The 15,478-nt window shown below is 41.7% G+C and overlaps 1 protein-coding gene across 5 annotated transcripts in view; it reads right to left on the reverse strand.

Annotated features, from left to right (window-relative positions):
• Ndfip1 (Nedd4 family interacting protein 1) overlaps positions 1-15,478 on the reverse strand; it is a 44,015-nt gene that overhangs the window by 13,550 nt on the left and 14,987 nt on the right. For 3 of the 5 annotated variants that reach the window (XM_040741887.1, XM_040741884.1, XM_040741885.1), the window contains exons 2-3: positions 8,095-8,182; positions 3,232-3,365 (exon numbers count right to left, since the gene is read on the reverse strand). In XM_040741887.1, the coding sequence (XP_040597821.1) occupies positions 3,232-3,365; positions 8,095-8,182 (222 nt within the window). The remainder of the gene's footprint in view (positions 1-3,231; positions 3,366-8,094; positions 8,183-15,478) is intronic. The other 2 variants (XM_021226658.2, XM_040741886.1) reach the window with 1 other exon arrangement.

Below are 15,478 nucleotides of genomic sequence, written 5' to 3' on the forward strand. Positions count from 1 at the left end.
AGAGGCAAAGGCAAGTGGTCTTTGTAACCTCCAAGCCAGCCTGTCCACATAGTGACTTCTAGCCCACTAAGAAATACATAGTGAGACCCTATCTCAGAAAAGAAAAATATCATCTACACATGTGATTTAGACTCTAGGGTACCACCTACCCAGTACCTGTTGGAGGCCTATAATATCAGGAATCAAGAGCCCATTAAAGAGGTAACATTGGCAGTTCAAGTGCTTCTTGAGGCTGATGCAAGGGGCAAGCATAGAATGCTCAGCCATGAAGAGCACATGGATGCCCATGGCTTGGTAACACTTGTTTGTACAGATCTGTCCATCCAAATCTGAAAAGACATTATTATAGTCTAGAAGGAACATGATCCTGGCCAACACCAAGGTATGTAGCCTACCTTTTCAAATGATGTAGACTATGTATTGAGTGATTTGAAAGAAACTGGATATGCCAGGAGATGGTGATGCATACCTTTAATATCCCAGCACTTGGGAGGGAGAGAGAGGTAGGTCTCTGTTGAGTTTGAGGCCAACCTGGATCATCTAGTAAAAAGACACAGTTCCTGATGTCCACAGCTCTTGTGCAGTATAGGTAAGTGTATGAGGGAGCCTTTTACCTAAGCTGGATGTCAGGCTGCATGCACTGATGCAAACAAATCTCATTACCCACTGCAAAATACACTGCACCCTAAATTTAAAAGTACTTCTATATATCTACCTTTAAAAATTTCCCAACTATGTATAGCTGTCTAAAGAATTGTAAGTATTCTATAGGGTTTTTTTTGTTTTGTTTTTTTTTGTTTTTTTTTTTTGGTTTTTACGAGACAGGGTTTCTCTGTATTGTTTTGGAGGCTGACGGTCCAGCCTGGCCTCGAACTCACAGAGATCCGCCTGCCTCTGCCTCCTGAGTGCTGGGATTAAAGGCGTGCGCCACCACCGCCCGTAAGTGTTCTATAGTTAATCAGAGCTAATTCTGCACTGATGTATTCACACAGATTCCAACAAGCTGCAGAGTACAGTAACATGCCTGCAGGAAGCACATAAAGGAGACCCACCTCTTATTGGAACACTGGGCAGGAGTTAAGCATTATTTTTTTCTTTTAAAAATTTTATTTATTATGTATTTTGTGAGGTATGAATGTTCTGTCAGCATGTATGTCTGTATGCCAGAAGAGGGCATCAGATTACATTATAGATGGTTGTGAGCTACCATGTGGCTGCTGGGAATTGAACTCAGGACCTCTGGAAAAGCAGCCAGTGCTCCTGACCACTGGGTTATCTCTCCAGCCCAGAGTTAAGCATTATTAAGAATGTCAGAGCACAGGCTAATTCCAGGACAAATAAACAAACAAAGGTGCTAGAGCAGAGGGAACATGGCCCAGCAGAGGCATTGCTACGCCTGGCACAGAATGTAAGATCACGACAGGCACAAACAGAAGCCTCCCCTTGCACCAAGGATCAGTGGCTATCGATGCAAACACCCTCTTCACTGGCATTTAAGTAAGCTGTTTGGGTGTTGAGGACCAGAAACTCTTTTTCTTGCCCCAAGGCACTTCCCACAGATAACCCAGTGCCTCAGTAACACCTACACTCCCTAGTGAGATATCCTGCTCTTTCGCATATCAAACGCTCCCCGATCTAACAGCCCCCCCACCTTCTCAGCATCTCCAGTTTAAAAACCTCTGCCCCATGGCCAATGCTACATTTTTCTATATAAGCTCATACAAGACCCTCAATAAATGCAGCTTGATCAGAAAATCTGTCTTGCTGTCAGTTCTTTGTATCTCCTGTTCCACCATTCCAGATTCCGTGGGCTGGCCCCGTGGCGCCCTGCTGGTCAGGGCATTTGGGTATGCTTGTTAAATTGGCTAGGAGACAAATTCTCCTTGCTGCCTTGCCTCCTCAGTGCTGCAATGTTAGACCCAATAAAGGAATGCTGTGGGATAACTCTTCTGCCAGTAGACTGGTAAAAGCCATGGCCACATGGCAATACATAGACTAAAAGGAATGTGTTAATTTAAATATTTAAATCTAAGAGCTAGTTAGTTAGTAATAAGCCTGAACACAGACAGCCTGAACACAGACAAAACAGTTTGTAATTAATATTAAGCCCATGAGTGATTATTTTGAAACAGCTGTAGGATGGGGCAGAACAGAGAAACTTCCTGTGCAGGATTCTCCTGTACTTTTTACTTGATTTCTTTCTTTCTTTTTTTTTTTACTGCTTTTTTTTCCTCCAAGACAGTTTTTCTGTATAACCCTGGCTGTATTGGAACTTGCTTTGTAGACTAGACTGGCCTTGAACAGATAGATCCGCCTGCCTCTGCCTCCCGAGTGCTGGGATTAAAGGGTGAGCCACCACTCCTGGCTTGCTTACTGACTTTTGCGTAGAGCTAGGGGTCCATGGCTGCACAAGATCTGGCACACTAGACGGTGCGGCCTGCTGCTGCCGCCACTGTGCTGAGTGTTTGCTTATGTTTGATTCCTTTCTTCCCGCATCCCATGTGTCCTAGGCTGGCTATGAACTCAGTATGCAGCTGAGGATGACCTTCACCTTGTGATCCTCCTGCTTCCTCCTCTTGAGCAGTGGGCTTACAAGTGTAAGCCATAATATTTGATGTATGCTGTGTTTCGGCTCACAGCCACGGCTCTGTACATGCTAGGCAAGCACAACTGAGTTACACCCCTACTCCTATCTGATTCTATCTTAAATCTCTGCTAGGTTATATCACATCCCACTCCTATCTCCAGCAGGCTAGATGAGATCTGAACTTAGAAATGGCACACAAATTCCATGATCTGGAATATTGGAGGCACAAGGTTTATCTAGATGATGCTAGGTTTTAATTCAATGATGTCATTTGTATTTCTTCTCTCCATAGGCATCCCTTATAGCTATGAACTAATACCAAAATATTAAGTGTATAAATCAAGGCATAGTCAGTATATTTTTCTAAGTCCTCTCCTCCCACCCCAGGAGGCTTAAAATGGAGGTGGTAGTGGCAGTACCCTTAGAGATACAGGAAGATGAACAGGTGAGTAATTTTCTGCTGGGTGTATCATTTTCAGGAAAAGGTGCTTAGTTTTCAAAATGAAATTTATGTGTTTAAAATTAACTGTAACCAAATTCTAGTAACTCAATACTGAGTACTGAAAATAACTTAATTCCAACTAAGTAGCCCCCAAACAACATAGATAAAACACAAAGCAAACAAATGAAAACGAGCGGCTTACTCTTCCAGGAACCAAAGGGATGGTGGCTTCAGTCTTGGTTCTCTCAGCCTCATCATAACTGGGCAGGGTTGTAGCTACATTATAAGATGGGGGCTTTGGAAACCCAGATTCATCTTTGTAGTCAAAGTACGCTGCTGAAAAAAAGGAAGTAAAATCTACTGAAGCAAAAGGCACTTATAAACGAATGTGACAAGACACTCAGGATGATTTTTAAATGCACATTTAAAAGCCAGATTCATCACACCTTTAGTACCAGCACTCAGGAGGCAAAGGCAGGAAGGTGGATCTCTGTGAGTTCAAGGCCAGCCTATTCTTCGTAGCAAGTTCCAATTTTGCCAAGGCTACACTGTGAGACCCTGACTCAAAATACATACGTAAAAACTCACTTCATATTTTTATTTCCAATTATTCTGGACCACTCTGAACCTAACAGGCATTTATTCTGAGATACTGATGATCAAACCCAGGGCTTTGTGTATGAACACTCTACCACCAAGCCACATCTGTAATCCTCTTTTTATCCAGGCTGCCTTGAACTTACAATCTTCCTGTCCCAGACTCCTAAGTGAACATCAGACCTGGTAATTTAAGTAGGGATGGAAAACACTTTGGCTAACACTTTACATGATAGGCACAGTGGCTGTGCCTATAATCTCAGATACTTGGGAGATGGACGGTCACAAGTTTGAGCCCAGACTAGGCAACATAGCAAGATCTCCTGTCAAAGGACTAAAAATCCTTCACATTCGTACTAAGATCTATACTGTGGTTTCCTCTTATTAAAAAAAAGGCAAAAAATCAACCTTAAGAAAAAGGAAAAAGCTTAGTATTCATGTGTTCCTGTACTTGGACTCATATTTTTACTTCAAACTGTTCTCTGATGTGCTGAACTAATTTGATTACAAAATAATTCTCTCTATGAAAATTTTCACTTCCTCTTTTGAACACTGTATCTCATGCTCACTGACTTCTACTTTTTAGCATAACAGAAAAGATGTATTTACAAGATTAAACTTTTAAACATTTTAAGTTTCAAAAAACGAAAATCCTATAGTTCATTTAACATTGTCTTTCTTTTACTTTCTAGTTAAAAATTAGCTTCTCTGTAAATTTTTGTTGCTGTGTAGCCCTGGCTGGCCTAGAGCTATCTACCTCTGCCACGCCTTGCTTGACCTCCAGGGCACTGGTATTAGAAGTATGAACTACTTACTACACTAGCTAACTTTACACGTCTTTACCTTAAAACATTATTAAAGTTGTCAACCATCTTCATTAATAGAAAGCAAAAAGGGAGTAATAATCTCCCTCTTCCTTCTCCTCCTCCTCATCTTCTTCTGTAGTAGGATCTAGCCACATAAAACTCAGTCCGGGGGATTGGAGAGATGGCTCAGTATTCCCAGCACTCACAAGACAGCTCTCTTCTGCCATGCAGGCACACATGCAAATACAGCACTCGGATATACAAAATACATAAATACGTCTTTAAAAGATTACGTACTCAGTCTGTACTCAGACTGTCTTCAGTCTCAGCTGAGGGCAGGTACTACAAGCATGAGCCATCACACCTAGTATTCAGGTGTTGGGTGTGGGATACAGCCTATAATCCTAACACTTTCCAGCAGAGGCAGGAAAACCAGAAGTTCAAGATTAATCTCCCTATACATAGTATTTGAGGACAATCTGAACTATGGAGATCCTTTCTCAAAACAAAGCAACAAAAATTCAATATCGTTTAAAAAAAGTAAAATAAGAAAACTTCCTTAATTTGCTCAATGTCTGGAGAACACTCGCTCATGTGATCTGGGCTATACAATAGCCAGTGGAGAGCAGTTGCCTCACATGCCCAGTACTGCAAACAGATAAACACCCAGAGAAAACACCATCATCACTGGTGAATTATTAAAGGCTTTCTTCCTCAAGTTAGACAACAAAGGGTTGCAGAGACAGACAGCTCAGCTTGCTGCCACTCACTCGGAAGGCCCTCAATATTGTTCTCAGAGCCCGCATTATAAAGCTCACAACCTCCTGTAACTCTCATGCCCTCTTCTGGCTTCTGCTGACACCCACACAAACATGGCATACATATACAAAAAGAAAAGATATATAAACTTAAAAAATAAAGTAAAAATAAACCTTTAAAAAAAAGTATTAAAGAACAAGACAAAATGTCTACCATCACCACATCTAACCAAATCTCTCTTAGAAATCTTTGGTGTTGCAATATGGTATATGAAGGAGGAAAAAAAAGAACCAGAAAGCAACATGTAATTGGTAATTGGCAATCACAGATGATACTGCATACACAGAAAACCCAAAATAATCCAAAGGCTAGTTAAATGCATGAACGGCAATGTTCCAGATATACAGTTACTATAAGCCATTAGCTATACCTGCATATACCAACAACAAACAAAATCTCAATAAAAGGGGGTGGGAGAGTGTTTGACCATGTTCCTAAGTTGGATGACATTACACAGATGCTAACTTGTGTGTGTGTGTGTGTGTGTGTGTGTGTGTGCGTGCGTACGTACGTGTGTGTGTGTGTGTGTGTGTGTGTGTGTGTGTGTGTGAGAGAGAGAGAGATATATGCATGAATGTTTGTGGTGAACATACATGTAAGCACACGGGGAGGCTAGAAGTCAACATTACCTACCTTCCTCTATGGCTTTCAAACCACCCCACAACCTCCAGTTTTTCCAGACAGGGTTTCTCTGTGTAGCCCTGGCTGTCCTGGAACTTGCTCTGGAGACCAGGTTAGCCTTGAACTCAGAGACCTACTTACCTCTGCCTCCCAAATGCTGGGATTAGCCTGGTTATTTTCAACCTTTTCTCCTCCGGTTTTGTGTGGGAGAGATGTCTGAGTGTGTGGTGTATACTTGTATACAAGTTCATGTGTGTGAATGTGAGGTTGCCAATACTCCTTTTTGTTTGAAACAAGGTCTCTCACTGAACCTGGAGCTCACCAATTGGCTAGACTGACTGACCAGAGAGCTCCAGAAATCTACTTAAGTGCCCACGAGCATTGTGAACACATGAGATTGTATCTCAAACACTCACACACACACTCTCTCTCTGTCTCTGTCTCTCTGTCTCTCTCTCCCACCCTCCCTCTAAACTGATAAAGACATGACTCTACAATTTAATGGGATTTACTGCCAGAGATTATTTCCAGTTGTCTAATCCCTACGTCAAAAGAAGATTCTTTAGGAATAATATAGGATGCATATGAATAAGACAGAAGTATTTGAGAAAGAATATCTAAAATGGTTAAAAGTTGGAGGCAGGAGGACCAGGAGTTCAAGGCCAGCTTCAGCTATATAGAGTTGCTTATATGGGCTATGAGGTCCTTGCCTCAATGAACAAAACCAATACCCCTCCCCCCCAAAAAAACCCCAAAATTTTACAACAGAGGGTAGATTTTCAAATACTAGTCAGAAAGGGTAGCAATTGTAAAGGACTTTATATCATGAATGGAATAGCTAATCCAAACTCTTATTAATATGTTGGGTACATTTCAGAGATGAGCAGTATTTATGACCATGAGTTGAGTATGGTAGCACACACCTGTAATCTGCACTGGGAAGCAAGAGCACTGCACAGTATGAAAGTCATAAATTGTCATTTCTTTTCTAAGTTTTGGTGTTCTATCTTTAAAAGGCTGTTTTGCTTACAGGGCTGGGGAACAAACCCAGGCCTCACACATGGCAGTGAAGAACTCTACCACTGAGCTACATATACTCCCATCTCTTGGAGTCCTCGCCTTAGGCTGATTTCATGAGATAACTGAGAGTTCTTCCGAAGACTGAAATTTAACAGAGTAAGTTTCAGGAGCTCACAAATAAGTGAACCATAACTACTGTAAGGAAACTGAAGAATAAAGAACTACTGTAAATAAATAGAAATTCAAGAAGACCAAGACCAGAGCTCAGAAACTCAAGCCAGACTAGAGGTGAAATGCTTGACCTATGCCCCACACAATTAAAACGGTAGCTTCAGAGATGTGGAATACCAATTTTCTTATGATGAAATAGAGGCTGGGCTCAGAAGCGGCACATGGCTCTCTATTGGCCACTCTGCCACAATCCTGTGTAACAGAATATGGAAGCAGCTCTATCAAGCTGATGAACGGGGGCCGAAGTAATGGTTCAGTGGCTAAGAGCACCTGCTGCTCTTGCAGAGAACTTGGGTTCCATTCCCAGCACCCACAGTAGTTAACAACCATCTGCAGCCCCAGTTTCAACAATCTTACGGTCTCTATGCAAGCAAAATATTCTCATATAAAGCCAGCCTGGTCTACAAAGTGAGTGCCAAGACGGGGACGGGACTATAACAGAAATGATGATTATCAGAAATTCTAGCTATCAAAAGTTCTATAGACATTGTTTTCTCTCTCCTACAGAGGAGCTTCTATAATGAAAACCAAGTGATCACTCAAACCTTCGTTCCTTTCTTCTTTGTGTTTTTGCTGAGGCTGCAGGCATACAGACACCACACCAAGCCTGTTCCTCAGTTTCCCCTTCCTTTATACATCAGCTGGAATGGAAGTGAGCTCTTTAAAAAGGCAGCACTGGTAAGTGGGGCTTGGGGACTTTGGCTTCCGGAGCCTCCCTTCTGCTATGCAGAGGGTCATCTTCTTGGTGTATCTTACAGTGCATCCTCCTTACCACTAACAAAGTCCTTCTTTACCAGCTTGGGGGCGGGGTGAGGGGTGTTAATCTGGCTTTTAGAGGAACATGAGTTTTCGCCTTGGGCTACAAATTAAAATTCAAGCCAAGACATTTATGAAAAACTGATGAGAAGACAGCACCAAACAGCATCTTCTGGAAGGGTCTGTGTCGTGTTAGGCCTGGCCTCAGTACCCACCTGCGCTCTCTGCAGAAACGCTGCTGTATGGCGGAGGAGCATCACCTGCAGTCTGCACAGGTTCCCCAGGCTCCTCTTCATTCTGCAACTGAACAAAAATGTCAGATATTAACACACACAAAACAAGTTCAAAAGATGCAAACCTAAAAGCTAGAGTAGCTCATATGGAAGCCTTAAAATGTGCAAACCCTTTTTTAATAACTCCCAGGGAGTTATTACATGGAAATGAGACAAAAAGATAAAGTTACATAAGAATCATACTCCAAGTACACATGGTACATTCCTGTAGTCCCAGAGCTTGAGAAGCTGAGGAGGGAACATTAAGAGTTGTAGATAAGCCTCGATTACATAAAATGAGGCCAATCTAAAAAGAAAACAGAAAAAAAGCCAAATGAAATGTAGGCCAAGCTTGCCTCAAATTTGTCAAGTAGCTGACAAAGGCCTCGAACTCCTCTTGATCTCCCCACCTCTACTCCCAAGTGTTGAGATTTCAGGTATGCACCACCATGCCCAACTATCAAAAAAAATTTTTTTAAAAAGCAAAAATACAAAGAAAACAACTTGGATACTTACATACAGAATTATACATGAAAAGGTCTGATTTTTATCAAACAATGTGCACTGTGTTATTGTTTGTAAAAAGATAACTATTTAATGGAAAGAAGATCAAGAATGACAGATATCTACAATTCAGTACTATCTTTTTTTTTAAAATGGGGACAACAATCTTTTTTTTTTAAGATTTATTTATTATGAATACAACATCCTGTCTCCATGTATGGAGGCCAGAAGAGGGCACCAGAACTCATTATGGATGGTTGTAAGCCATCATGTGGTTGCTGGGAATTGAACTTAGGACCTCTGGAAGATCAGTCGGTGCTCTTAACCTCTGAGCCATCTCTCCAGCCCCTCAGCACTATCTTTAGGTAATGAAAAGTATAAAGGATTTCTGCTTATTTACATTTAGGCTCTAATTTCAGAATATCCATTTCTTGTAAATTTCTTTAAGTTAGAAAAGCAATTTGGTGGGATAAAGATTGAAGACAAGCAAACCAAGCCCTATTTTATCCAATCAATGTGTGTGCAGAAAGTTAAAGTTAAGTAACTGGCACAGTTATGAAACACAAACTTCTAATCTCTGTCAGCACTGACATGGGGAAATATCTCAGCCTGTTCTGGGTGGCTGAATCTTCAGTTATCTGACTCAGTGTTTTAGAGCTGGAATCAAAGCCTGGGTTTTGAGACTTCCAGGCCAGTGAGCGGTCTACAGCAGAGCTGACTCTCTGGCTCCTCCTCCAGCCTTTTAAACAGTTCACACTAAATGTGTGTGTGTCAGCCTGCTGCTGCTGCCGCCCCGGATGGCCCACCCAAGTTACTGCCATGAAACAAGGATGTCTCAATAGATTACACTTGTTAACTGTGCTGGTTTACACTATAAAGGGAATTTATCTACTATGTAAGCACTAAGGCTCTGATCCTGTTTTCAGTATCACCACACAGGAAGTCAACTAAGGTGGTTGTAAAACACACCATCTCCTAAGCACACTTCACCTGAGACAAACAGACAAGAGCCTGGGTTCTGACATGAAGCAGAGCCTGCATCAACTCAAATCCTGTGCTACCTACCAGATTACTACAATATAGATTTACTTATAAATTAGTAGCTGTATTACTACAAAGAATTCAATTGGACATGGGTTACTGGGCCATATTCTTAGCAGCATCTACCATCTAGACACTGTCTCCCAGTACTGAGTATGAAACCTGTACAAATATTTTAGCACTGACTTTCATCTCCAGCCATTGATTTTATTTATTTATTTTGAGATAGGGTTTTCCTGTGTGCCTTGGGCTGGCCTGGAGCCCCTAATGCTCCCCTTGTCTCAAATAATGGGATTATAGGCATATGCCACCATTTCTGGCTTGGGCACTTTTTTAGCTGTAACAATCTAATCTTAAGCCACTCCCAAAATTGTATTGTTAACCTAAGGTAATTTTTCCCTTGGAAAAGAAAGCACATAGGCAAAAATAGCTAGCTCTAGGAAAGCAAATGTTCCAGGGACTATTCAATCAACAGTCTTAACATTATCTGAGGCCTTAAAAGGATATTCTCAGCTCTTCACGACTAATCACCATTGTATGAGAGAAGAGAGACAGCAACAAAAAAGAGGAAAACAATTATTCAAGTATCATTCTGTATTTCAACCTAGCTTGACATTTCTAACCTGCTTTATAATTCTGGAGTCTGGCTAAAGGAAGCATGTTTCCTCTACACAATTTGGTTTCAGAAAGGAAGCCTGGCAGTTCTAAGAAACATACACATACAAAAAAAGTCAGGAGGTAAAAAGGTATGCCATGCCAATAGCTGTGAGATAGGTTGCCTGTCTCCTAGCAACCTGGAGATGTGAACTGTGATCACTCCCAGCACAGTAACAGATAACAGCAGAAAAATTCCAGTCTTCTCAGAAATGCTATCTCTTTGGTGATAGCAACCCGCCAAAACCCATTGTTACTATAGAGGCTCCACGTGTTGGGCTGACACCCCCCCCCCCTCTGTTCTCACAGCCTCCTCCTCACATAGAAACCTAATTACTTCCACAGCACTTTCGATAAGGTTAGGCTCAGAAAAGTTGCTCTAAAACAAAATACTATGAGGACAGGGAACAAAGGTATTCACATTCCAAAGGCCACATATGCTGACCACCATTTATGCTTAGTAATGACTGCTGAACAACAGAACTTATACATAAGCATCTAGATTCTTACACTCTGGGGTCTCAGGTCCACCACTCACCTCTGCACGAACCACAGCTAGAGTGCAGACTGGTTAGGAAACAGTCCCACGATGAGTTTTGTCCATTTTCCTGTTCTGTCCCTGAGAGCCTTTCTGGTGGAGCCTGTCCAGCCATATCCCTTCAACTTGGAGATTACCCCCTCTAGGTGCTCACACAGAATGAACACGTTACTTCTGGGTCAATGCTGGAAAGGGTCCCACTTTCTTTTTTTTTCCAGCTGAATCGAGCTTAACTGTCCAGTATGGGCCTCACTGTAGCAGGTCCTTGAGACAGGTCTAAAAGGGGGACCTTAAATCAGAGCACACACAGGACCACTAAGGAGGGAGGGAATAGTCTCTAAGGGTGACTCTGGAAACTAATAAATACTACTCGAGCTAGATTTCTCATCCTATTACATTACTTTTGTTAAATTTTGAATCAATCTTATCTTTATTGTGATCAACTATCATGGCATTTAAAAAATGGCATGTTTTGTGCGTGTGTGGTTTTTTTTACAAACAGAACTATAAAATTACTCACAAAAAAAAATTACTCACAAATGACATAGAAAAAGTCCAATGTAGTGGCTCCCACTTGTAATCTCAACACTTAAAGGCTGAAGCTGGAACATTAAGGCAAGTTCCTGGACAGCCTGGGTTGCTACATAGTGAGACCCTGCCTGAGTCACACAAAGTGCTGAGTTAATACAGAGTGACCTATGTCTCTACCAAGATGAAAATGGCTGGCAGTTAAGAGCACTGATTGCTCTTCCAAAAGACCCAGGTTCAATTCTCAGCACCCACACAATGGCTCACAAACATCTGTTAACTATGCGTGTGCTATACCAACACACATGCACATAAAATAACAAAATAATTGTAAAATATGTGTCTTGGAATTAGAGAGACAGCTCAGTAGTTAACAATGCTTGTTCTCTTTCAGAGGATCTGAGTTTGATTTCCAGTACTCAAGTCCAAATGTCTCACAACTACCCATTAACTCCAGCTTCAAGAGCTCCAATGCCTTCTTCAGGTCTCCTCAGATACCTGCACACATCTAACAAACATACATATAGACACATAAATAAAAATGACCAAAGCTTATAAAAATAAATCTTAGCAAGAATTGCAGCACTCAAGAAGCAGAGGCAGGTGGAACTCTTGAGTTTGAGGACAGCCTGGTCTACCGAGAAAGTTCCAGAACAGCCAGAGCTACAAAGAAAAACCCTGTCAAGAAACCAAAACTAAACAAATCTTTTTTTTTTAAATCTACAAAAGGTGCCATTGTTTCATTTTTAAGGTTAAGGCTATAAAATATAGTACATCTAAAATAAAGAGATCACTCTCCTTTGAATCTTAGTATAGTTAGTACCTATTAGAAATAAATGTAGCATTTAAAATTAAAATCTGCAAGAGCCAGGTACAATGACACTCACTGGTATTCCCAACTCGTGGGAAAACTGAGGCAAAAGACTAACTTAAATCTAGTTGATTGAGGCCAAGCCGAGGAGCATGGAGACCAAGTATTCCTACCTAAGAAAACAACAAACAAAAAGCCCTGCTGGATACAGATGGCAGCACAAGCCTATGCCTCCTGAAACGGGGACTGAGAGGTGGCACATGGGAGAGTCAGGAATCCGAAGCCACCCTTGGCCACACAGTGAGTAGAAGCCAGAAATCTTAGTTACAGAAACTAACTGCATGGCTCTTTTTGTTGTTTCGTTTTGTTGAGATGGGGTTTCTCTATGTAGCTTTGGCCATCTTGGAACTAGTTCTGAAAACCTGGCTGGCCTCAAAATCAGAGATCCTCCGGTATACCTGTCTCTCAAGTGCTGTAACTAAAAAGACTCATGCCACCATCACCCAGTAATACTTAATTCTAATAAAAGCAACTTTAGTTTTAAGACACTGATAGGGGCTGCAGAAACAGGCATTTGCCACAAACCTGACAAGCAGGGTAAAGCAGACTCAGTGATCCCCAGCAATCCTACAGTGATATGGGAGGCAGACAAGAAAATTTCCCAGAAACTCTTGGGCCAGACAGACAGTGTGTTTAGCAGCAGAAATTAAGAAAGAGCCTTACTCAAAAACAAGGTGAATGGAGGGAACCTCCATAGGCATGCCACAGCATCTAAGTACCAATATTACATACACACACATCACATCATACATATCATACAGCACGCTAACACACACACCCCTTCAGTTTTAAAATGTGTTGTTCTGAGGAACAGCAAAGCAGAACTAGGACTGGATTTCTCTAAGAGGCAACATGTAATCTTATAATGAGTGGTACCCTTGGGAGGCAAAGGCAGGGATCTCCACAAGCTCAGGACCCCAGTCTACACCTGAGTTCTGGGCTACCCAGGCTGCATACATAGTGAGACTCAGTTTCAACCAAACCAAATCAAACTAACCTCACAAATCTATATCCAAGGAGTTATGATGTCAATATCTACCTCACAAAGACACAAAAATATACATGACAAATAATGCCAAACTAGCCAAGAAATCCATACAAATATTCACACTATTTAATTTGTTGTTGTTGGGTCCTATTTAATTTTGCTTTATTTATTTATTTTGGGTTTTCAAGGCAGGTTTTCTTTGTGTTAAGCCTAAGCTGTCCTAAAACTAGCTCTGTATTCCAGGCTGCCCTCAAACTCAGAGATCTACCTGGCTTTGCCTGGGATAAAAGATATAGCCAGAGAGTAAGAACTGCACATTTTCTATTACATCTAATGCAACTACTGTGCGTGCTTGGAGCCTAGAAGGGGAGCTCAAGTTACAGGCAGCTTCCAGACTCTATGCTGGGATTAAAGCTATGCACCACTACCACCCAGTAATTTTCTTTCTTTTTTTTTAGAACTTAATTTTATGTGCAAGAATGTTTTTGCCTGCATAAAATGTATGTGTAGCATGTGTGTGCTTGGTGCCTGCAGAAACAGAAAAAGGTGTCCGAGCCTCTGGAACTAGAATTACAGATGGTTATGAACCACTGTGTGGGTGGTGCTGGGAAACAAACTCAGGCCCTCTACAAGAGTAACAATGCCTTAACCACTGAGCTGTCTTTCCAGCCCCCGTTGGATCTTATTCTAAAAATAAGACACATCTTGAAAATTTCAAGAAAGTTCCTTATGTTGTTAATAACCAATCTGCAAAAACCCTGGACCAGTGCTTAAGTTGAAACTTTAAATGTTATTTGTCACTTAAAAACAAAAACACTGATGCTGGAGCGGTGGTGGCACACGCCTTTAATCCCAGCACTCGGGAAGCAGAGGCAGGCGGATCTCTGTGAGTTCCAGACCAGCTTGGTCTAGAAGAGCAAGTTCCGGGATAGCCTCCAAAGCCACAGAGAAACCCTGTCTCGAAAAACCAGAGAAAAACAAAACAAAACAAAAAACAACAAAAACAAAAAACAACAACCCCAAAACACTGAAAAACTTTATCTTAGAATCTAATTTTTAAATCTCTCATTAGCAAACCCATTACTTCAGCACACTCTAAATCCTACCAGACAAGACGGTGTAATTATCAGGAGGCAGACACACATTTCTGCAGATAAACAACTGAATATGGTATTTTACTGTCACTGTTAAAAGATATAATCAGAAAGTAAGAACTGCACATTTTCTTTTATGCCTAATGCAATTACTGTGACACTTTAACCTACCAAATTCTTCAATTTCTTTTTTAAAAAGCGTTTTTATTTTGTGTTTGTTCAGATGCATGTATGGGGTGGGTGTGAGCTCAAGTTACAGGCAGCTGTGAGCTATCTGACACAGTTGCTGGGAACTGTATAAGCTCTGAGCATCTCTCTCTCCCAAATTCTTTACTTGCAGGAAGAGTTCTGCACTAACTTACTATTGGTATATTAGGTATATCTGAAGTAATTCTGACAAGGTACAAGAGACTCAACTATAAGAAAAGCTACTTGATCTAACAGTGAGCAAAGGAGGGCTGGAGAGTGCTTGCCATGACAGCATGAGGAAGTGAGTTCAGATTCCCAGCACTGTGTGCCTGCAACTCTACCAATGGGGGGCACAGACATAAGGACGGCTTGGGTTCGCAGCCAGTCAGTCTAGCCCTAATGACAAGGTGGAGCTCCAAGCTCAGTGAGAGGCCCATCTCAGAAAATACAGTGGAGAGCAACTGAGAGAGGCATCCGATGTCACCCTCAGACCTCCACACATGCCTGTATGGGCAAGTGCACCCGCACCCGCACACACACGTGCATAGACACACACACACAAGCATGCACACACGCACACTGAACAAACATTTCTCCAAAGACAGCATGCAAACGTCCAGTAGACACAAAATGCTCAACGCTATTAGGTCAGTCATTAGAGAAAATCATGAGGTAATACTTCATACCCACTAAAATACAGTAACAACTGTGGAAAACTAGAACTCTAACAAACTTCTAGTGGGACTAGAAGGTGTAGTAAGTCTAGAGTTAGACATATGGGCAGTGGTGGAGCACATCTTTAATCCCAGCACTCAGGAGGCAGAGGCAGGTGAATCTCTGTGAGTTGGAGGCCAGCCTGGTCTACAGGGTGAGCTCCAGGACAGCCAGGACTGTTACACAGAGAAACCCTAACTCGAAAA

The sequence above is a fragment of the Mesocricetus auratus genome, unplaced genomic scaffold (assembly GCF_017639785.1).
Source record: "Mesocricetus auratus isolate SY011 unplaced genomic scaffold, BCM_Maur_2.0 Super-Scaffold_6730, whole genome shotgun sequence".
Lineage (NCBI taxonomy): Eukaryota > Metazoa > Chordata > Mammalia > Rodentia > Cricetidae > Mesocricetus > Mesocricetus auratus.